Source organism: Benincasa hispida, chromosome 2 (assembly GCF_027475165.1).
Source record: "Benincasa hispida cultivar pf3 chromosome 2, pf3_genome.v1.1, whole genome shotgun sequence".
NCBI lineage: Eukaryota > Viridiplantae > Streptophyta > Magnoliopsida > Cucurbitales > Cucurbitaceae > Benincasa > Benincasa hispida.
In genome coordinates this window covers 16282097-16290931 of record NC_143479.1, presented here as the reverse complement: position 1 = coordinate 16290931, position 8835 = coordinate 16282097, and the positions used below count along the sequence as shown (strand labels likewise).

General features: G+C 30.1%; 1 protein-coding gene across 1 annotated transcript; it reads left to right on the top strand.

Moving 5' to 3' along the window:
- The first annotated feature begins 429 nt into the window (after nt 1-429).
- RPA32B (Replication protein A, subunit RPA32) lies at nt 430-4351 on the top strand. The gene is made up of 10 exons (XM_039024370.2): nt 430-711; nt 1119-1229; nt 1302-1399; nt 1498-1539; nt 2319-2396; nt 2683-2761; nt 2869-2961; nt 3035-3114; nt 3914-3979; nt 4070-4351. The coding sequence occupies exons 1-10, from the start codon at nt 610-612 to the stop codon at nt 4152-4154; spliced, it is 834 nt and encodes a 277-aa protein (XP_038880298.2). The 5' UTR covers nt 430-609; the 3' UTR covers nt 4155-4351.
- The last annotated feature ends 4484 nt before the right edge of the window (nt 4352-8835 follow it).

Here is an 8835-nt window from a genome sequence, read left to right as displayed (position 1 = left end):
ACTTTCATGTTTGTATCTAATGACTCTAACATATTCAACATTTTTAAAATTAATGAATCTATTATTAAACATAAAAGTTAAAACTAAATTGTGCATCTAATAAGACATTAACCTTTTAAATTTATGTGTAATAAGTTAGCAATTTTTATAAATCTTTGAAGAAGTTAATGACCTATGGAGAAAAAAGGTCAATAATTTATTAGATATCAAATAGATAATTTAAGACTTTACTAAATATTTTAAAAAATTAAAAGTTTATTTAACACTTTGAACCAAATAAAATTAAAGTTGGTAAATATATAAGATTAATTTTAAAAGTTTTTTCTTTTTTGAAAAATATGTTTTAAAGTTTTGAAACTTATTTCGTCAGAATTTGGAGATTAATAGTGTAATTTATTTTTTTTAAAAAAAGTAATAGCGCTTAAAAAATAGAGAAAAGAATAAACAAGGTCTAAAAAATGGCGGGAGGGAAGCTGAAGTGGTATTTCTAGGTTTTACGAAAGGAAAATTTCATTTCGAGAACTGCTCTTCAAATTGCTCTCGATCAGTTACCTGATGCTCTTGTAGGGTTTGAATATTCTTCACTTGTAGCGTTACAGACGGAGAACGATGTATGGAAGTCAATTCGACGGTAACGCCGCCTTCTCCGGTGGCGGATTCATGCCATCTCAGACCACCCAGGCCCCTGATCATTCATTCTCTCCCGCAAAGGTACGTTCTATCTCCATATATAATATTAAACCTCTTTCGGATTCCTCTTACTTCCGTGTTGATTACTAGTTTCCGCTGTTTGGATTTATCACATGCGTTTTAACGTATTTTTTGACTGAAATTGTCTCAGCAGTTCGAAGTGATTCGTACTTCGATTGCTAATTAGTTGAATAATAGTTCATTTATTGTTTGGATTTGAAATTTGGTTTGTACATGTGTTTTTGCCCCTATTTTTTCGACTGGCGGTAGTTTCTTCTCCTCATAGTTATGGCAAAAATTAAGTTGAATTTTTCGTTTGTCTTTGTCTATTTGAATTGGATTCACATGTTGTTTTCACCTTTGATATTTCCTTCAGAAATTTTGATATCGAGGAAATGAAGGCTTATATTTTTTTGTCTAATTTGCAGAATCGAGATGTCCAGGCATTGCTTCCATTAACAGTGAAGCAGATAAACGACGCATTTCTGTCTAGTGATGATAAATCAAATTTTGTTATTGATGGTGTTGATGTTAATAATGTTAGTTATTGGACTTGTATGTTTTGTTTATTTCTATGTTTTGAGTTGCTTGTTTAGCTGCACTACATTCAGGTTAAGCTCGTAGGGATGGTGCGCAATAGAGCAGGAAGAATTACTGATGTGACTTTTGCACTGGACGATGGCACTGGATGGATTGACTGTAGCAAATGGTTTGTTCTTCTCCCCACCACCACACACACCCACACTAGATGAAAAAGAAGTTAAGATGCTTCTCTTGTTGATATTGGTCTTTTTAATGTGTCTACAGGGTCAATGAAGCTGCAGATTCAAATGAAGTTGAGGGAATATTGTAATGTTGTCTCTACCCTGTCTTAATAACATTTAAAATATTCCCTAAAAATTGTAATACTTTTTGTGCTGTTATATATAAAATTTTTGCGATTGGCTTTTCAGTGTTGCCTACTAGAATCTCTTGTCAATTGGGACAGAACTTGTGGAATGCAAATTGCAACATGTTGTAGACATGGAGTTATACTGTTGTTCTGTAGTTCCAGCGAAATGAACTATATACTCGTAGCCTATGCTACTACAGGGCATACAAATGCCTCATATTTATCTCAATCTTATTGAGATAACAAGTATTGATGGAAAATAGATCCTGCTCGGTACCGAGAAGGTGGTCAGTTGGTTGTTGTTGGGGGAGAAAGGAAGACAGGGAGTTGTGGAATTTTCTGGCCATAGTCGCTTAGGAGGAGAGATCCCAGCTCTCTTGATATATGGAGACTTGTTATTGTTTCTCTATTCTGTTTTTTTGTGTTTGTTTGCTGAATCTGAAATTTCTTGCAAGTTTATTGATATAAAAGTGTGGTTCTTGCATATTTTCTGGTTTGTCTGCTGTTATTTAAAAACCTAACAGATCTTCATCAACTTGCAATTATCATTCATTGAAATGTTACTTGTGGCTCTTCTGGATTATTTTTCCTGTTTGACCCGAAATTAAATCTCGAGTGTTTTGGATCATTTGGGGGATGATTCTGCTTATTTGGACTGTCACTAAGTCATGCATCAAGTCATCTCTGAAATATATCCCTTTTTAGCTCATGTCATTTAAAACGTCTCATCGTTCAGGGATGGCATGTACGTCCGAGTCCATGGCCACTTAAAGAGCTTCCAGGGTAAAAGAACTTTGAATGTCTTTTCTATCAGGTATTATGTAGTTTTTTTAGTTCTTTTTGGGGATTTTTTTGGTTTCAGTTATTTCTTAAGGATTTGAGTTGTGAGTGCATAAACTGTATCAATGCAGTTCTTGAACTATACTGGACATTAGTTTATTTTATATTTTTAGCAATTGAATCGAAATGAAGCATTGCATGAACAGTTTTTTTTTCCCACCAAATGAAATCATTAAGGTGCTTGTTCTCTGTTAACTTGTGTTCATGATATCTATACTATTGTTGCGTGGGGATTTTGATATAAAGTATTTGGCTTCCAGGCCTGTGACAGACTATAATGAGATCACAAGTCACTTCATCGAGTCCATATATGTTCATTTTTACAACACCAGATTACGGGTATTAATCAAGCCATTTCAATTTTTTAGTGATATCTTGATTAGGTGAAAAGTAGTATTTCTCATCATACCTGCTTCTCCTTTTGGGTTATTGTGTTGTGCTGATAGAAACAACAAGGTAGTAGTATGACTACTCAGCCACAGATGGCAAATTTATCTAATACGCCTATGAAAGGATATCAAGCTCCTATGTCAAATCAGGTAAGATCCTTGTTCAATTCACACTTGATGGGCTACGGTTTATTTATACATCCTTCTAACGATCTTTCTTCAGTACACTGGTCAAGCAGGCGGTGATGGTTGGAAGAGCCTTGAGCAGATGGTCTTAGATTTCTTGCAACTTCCTTCATGCGAGTGAGTGCCTTTTAACAATGATTCAAATCTTTTCATTTCATTTTCCCCACTTTTATTCCGTGCTTGTTTGTCTTGAATTTGCAATCTTGTCAGACGCATAGTGAAGAAAATAGATTATTTCTAAGTTTTTCTCCTTGTGTATGTATTTTTTTTGGGTTTTGGCCTATGAATGCTTTTTCCCCTTCTCATCGTCTGTTTTTCTGTCTTTCATGAATGGATGTGTTGGAATGCCCTTGAATTTGTTATTTGTCCCCCGGGTTTAGAGTGTGCTATACCGACGCCTCTAATCTATAATCTGAACTATTCTCTAATAATAATCTGCTCTCTGTCTCTCTCGACCCATGAACATGGCTAATACACTGTTAGTGAATTATGTAAATCTTTGTGTCGGTTCTCTACCATTAACATTTTTCTGCATATCTTTATTTGTCGATTTCATAACAAGATGTCTAACTTCTCGAGACTTGACCTTCATAGCTTGGTGAATTGTTTATTTTACTTATTAGGATCCTTAAATCACTCAAGCACCAATTGAAAAGGTTTTTCCTAGATGAGAATTATTTAGAAGAGCAAGAGCTGTAGTCCTAAACTACTTAATTGATTATTCCTTTTTCTGGAGTAGAGGAGCAGTATATCTAATTGAGTATAGGATTGCACGACATAAAAGTATCTAATTAAGTATAGGATTGTACAACATAAGGAAAGACTGGAACGCTTCCTTTACTATTTTATTTCCCTGCTTATTGATTTCTTAGTTTTAATTTATTTATACAATCTATACATTTATTTTTCTATGCAGTTCTGAGAGGGGCGCACACCGTGATGTCATTGCTCAACAGCTCAAAGTTCCACTGGAAAAGCTCATGTATTACTTTCTCTCTCTCACCTCGACAGCAGGACTTATCTTGCACGTAGGGTTATAACTTAATTTACCATTTTGCTTATTAATTTGCAGTCCAGCGATGAAAAATCTAGAAGAGGAAGGCCTAATCTACTCAACAACTGATGATTACCACTTCAAGTCAACCGCCAACGGCTGACGTTTCTATTATGGTAACCAATGAATTGAAGGCAAGTTTATTTCCTGCGGTTCTTTCGTTTCATCTATAGTTTAAGCTGGGAAAATCTTTGTAGTCAAAATAGGATCCGTGCAACGTCTGTTTTAGCTTCTATAACAGCGATACAAAAAAAAAGGAAAAATGAAAACAAAAGCCCACATGGCCGTGGCTTGTTGAAACTATTGTTATGATGTTTGTTTCTACTGTGCAACATATTTTGGGGTGTGCTACAGTACAGGGTGCATGGAGAGGTGGATTTGGCTGACTCCAGCAATTCTTTCCAAATCCACAAACAGTTAACTTACTTTTTCCCCAGTGAAGTAAGATGATAAAACACAGTAGTGAATTCTTGTGATTGATTTTGAAATTGTTAAAAACAATTTTGTCATCTTCAATTCACTTGGAAATACGTTTTTAATCACTTAAAATTATTTAAATATTTAATTTTATACTTTTAAATTCAATTTTCGTATTATCAAAATTTAACTATAAGCATATTTTGTAGTGAATTTAAAATGATAAGTGAATTTACCATTTAAGAATTATTCTTAAGTATGTCATAACTCAAAACTTTTAGCCAATATCTTTCATCTTATGTGCTGTAACAAATTGCAGCTTTTGAAATTTGAACCATAATACGTGGGATCTAAGAAATACCCTTTTTATGTAGAGTTTTAAAACATGGTTTCTTTACATGATTAACGTTTCTGGATGAACGTTTCCCATCAATGCCTAAATAAACCAATAACATCAGAACTATCCCTATAATAGGAAAAATTACAGGGTTGTGACGAAAGACTTATTTATTTGTTAAATTACCTTTTCGGTCTTAGGTACATTGGAGTTTCATAATATTTTAGCTTTTTTTTTTAAAAAAAAATGTGTAAATTGGTCTTTCTACTCTCAATAAATCTTTAAATTAAAATTAGTTCCTAGTTCTATTTTGAATCAATTTTGTTGAAATTGGTTAAATAATAATAATTATTTTCTAGCAAGAAAAGACAATGTAACATATTTTTAAAATTTACATTAAAAAGGCTAATAAAGATCAAATGTTTTTTTTTCAAAAAAAAAACATTAACAATAAACTAATAGTAAGATAAGGATAAATTATTATTTCTAATTCAAAGATAAATTCGTTGAAAGTTGTTATTTCTAATTCAACTCGAGAGATAAGATAAGGATCAGAAAAGTTGAAGTTTTTATTATGAATCTACACCTGTAGCTGTAATTACAAGTAACTTTACTCCGATGGTTTAGAATCTAAAATTCATTCAATGCTACCCCACGCTACGCATAAGTTGTATGTAGAAAAAAATTAAAGTAAGAAAACCAAAGAAATGCAGATAATGATTAATATTCTTCAGAAAAATATAGAATAAAATACATTAAAAAGGCATGTGAAAATAGATGAGATAAACAAATAAGAAGCCAGTAACGTGAGGAATCACTCCATCCACAAAATCCCCATAACTTTTTATTCTCATATTTTGACCATAAGACACATTATTTATCTTCTTTTTTCTCTTTCTCATTCTGGAATTTAGCTTCAAGTTCACATTATAAAATAATAAGAAAAGGGAATCAAAAAGCAAATTCAAACACTGCCCCGCCGAACTCTCTGCCAATCCCCCCTTTTCTCTTCGCTTTTGGTTTACACAAAAAGACAGCCTCTCGATTTAAAAAATCCCCATTTAAATTCAATTTTAATAATAATCCCTTAAATTTAAATTTAAATTTAAAGAGGATAGCCTTCTTCCCATTTCTTTATTCCTTTATGCATCTTTCTTCTTTTAGACAACCATTCTGTGACTGAATCATTCAATTTTTGTCTCCACGTTTCACATCTTATTTCTATTCTTTTTCAAATTAATTGAATTTATATAATAACATCCACCCTCCATTTATAGGACTCGTATCCTTTTCAAAATCAACCATGTCGGCCAATTTTTTTTTTTTTTTTTTTTTAATTTATATATATTATCTTCAATGAAAAAAAAAAGTTGATTCTTCAATTGTTGTTGCACATATTGAAGACATTATGTGAAAATTTGGAATTAGGTGAAGCAATATGTGCTGGTCTTGTCTATATATCCACTTAGGGTGGAATCTGATTGTTTGGAGGTGGTGAAGTTGCTAAATGAAAATATTGTTGACCTAAATGCATTTTCTTTTACCGATTAGGCAAATGCTACCGTGTATGTTTGGGAATATTTCTTTTTACATCGTTCTCACAACATTCTAACTTGTATGAGAGAATTTCGTTCACATTTTCATCTTTACTCTACGTGAGTTTCTTGTGTCTCGTGATGTTATTCTTTAGTTTTTTTTCACATTTTTTTCTTAAAATTAAATAATCTTCTACCTTTTTTTATATATATGGAAATGTTCAGGTCAATTTACATACATTTTGACTAAACTTACAAGACAACTCATTTAACTGTACAACATTTGGATGTCAAGAAAACTCGTAAGATATCTACTTAATTAGTACTTTGGATATTCTCATCAGAGCAAAGTAATATCCTTTAATAATTTTTATACTATTTAGCTCATACTATCAAGTACATGTCTGAAAGAGATTTTAAAATTATTCAAATAACTTTTATCAAGTTTAAAATCATTTCGAAACATATTTTTTATCACTCAAAATCAATTCTATACATAATTTTACACTTTTAAACACATTTTTTAAAAATATTAAATTTTGATTTTGAATGATTAAAAACCTCTTTTAAATGATTTTAAAAATGACAAAAATGATTTTAATTATTTTAGAATCATCTCCCAAATACGTTAACGGTTGGATTAGACCAATGATTACTTTATATATTGGCAATGGATTTTGGATAAAGTGTTTGATATTTACATTTTTAATTTGATTTGATCATATCTAGAAATTTAGTATTTTTGGGATTATATAATGGGTCTTGACTCTTAAATGTGTAAACACAAAAGATTATCTTTAAGTTGTTAAGTAAATTCCTGTCAGTTCTTGTCTGTCACTTGAACCTAGCTAAGATGTCATGTATGAGATAATATAAATTGGAGCAATCTAGACGTCAATCTATGACGTTAAACTATACCTCACAGTAAATTTATTCTCCACTTATAATTTTATTGATATACCTCACACTATTGTTTTTAAATTGACTTCAACCTAATATAATAAAATAAAGTAAAATGATTGATTGAATTATTTCATTTTACTACCTCTATTTTTAATGGTTCAAATTTAACATATATACTTTCAATAAATCATTAAAATAATATCTCTGGGATAGTTTATTGTTAATGTTTTCTCTTGGTTCAAATTTTCTATATTAAAATAATCTCTTTTAGTTAGTTTATGATTGATTTTTTTAATATAAAATTAGTCACTTCTAGCATTATCTTTATAAAAATTTGTGATGTCTTTTTTTACATGTAAATGAAGTATAGAGATTGACTTTTAAATGGTTGTTTTAACCAGTAAAAAATGGTTTTTTTTTTAGAAAAATCATAATTTTTTACGTAGACAACTCAAATAACTCTCAATTATTCGTTATATCAAATCACTTCAAAGATAGAACGATTTTTAAAAAATAAACAAAATTTTAATCATTTAATTCCTTTACATACATATATATAAACAAACCTAAAATTATATGCAATTAAGTTTCATAATAATAATGATAACTTTTTAATAATAAATAGCATAGTTAATCGATATAATATTTATATTATATGAATTTTGAAACAAGATGTTGGATTCAATAATAAATGTTAAGTTTGTATCAATCCTTTAGACATTTAAATGATCTATCAAAATCTACCCAAACAATGATATATATATATATATATATATATATGCAAGATATTAAGATAGAGAAATGTTTATAATATTGAGAAAGCCTTACATTGGGCCTTTCCTTAACAAAGATATACTTATGAATGTTATAATTGCAAATGCATGCAACCTCTGACATCCTTCAATCTGACAGTGACACGTGTTCATATAATAAAAGAGTAAGGGGTAAATTTAATGTACACGTGTCCACAGGCTAACATGCAGTCATGTGGATGCCATTACCAAATCACATCCATCCATCTCTCTTATTTCCACGACCACTTCCACTTTTCTGCACATTTCCTCTCTCCTTATCATTTATTTTTATTATTATTTTTCCATAATCTCTCTTATTATCTTCCACTTTTCTGCACATTTCCTCTCTCCTTATCATTTATTTTTATTATTATTTTTTTAAAATTTACTAACTTCTTATTTTAAATACGTTGGGTTCATTTTTTTTTTTATATTCTACTTTTAATTTTGGTTTAATTTGATCCTTAAACTTTAAAAAATATAACTATTTTTATCTTTTAAAAATAAAATTAAAGGAACCAAAATGAATCAAAATTAAAAGTACATAGACTAAAATAAACATTTTAAAAGTATATGAACCAAATTTGAAAATATAGGAATCAAAATGAACAATTTAAAAGTATAAGGACCAAAATTATAGGGATTAAAAATTATTTAAATCTAAATAATTTTATTAATTTTTTTTAATTTTATCATTCTTTTACAAATTTGGTTACACGAGAAATTGTTTTGTATCAATTTTAAAAATTTATTTTTAATGGCCTAAATTTGAATAACCAACGCCCATTCTATGCGAGA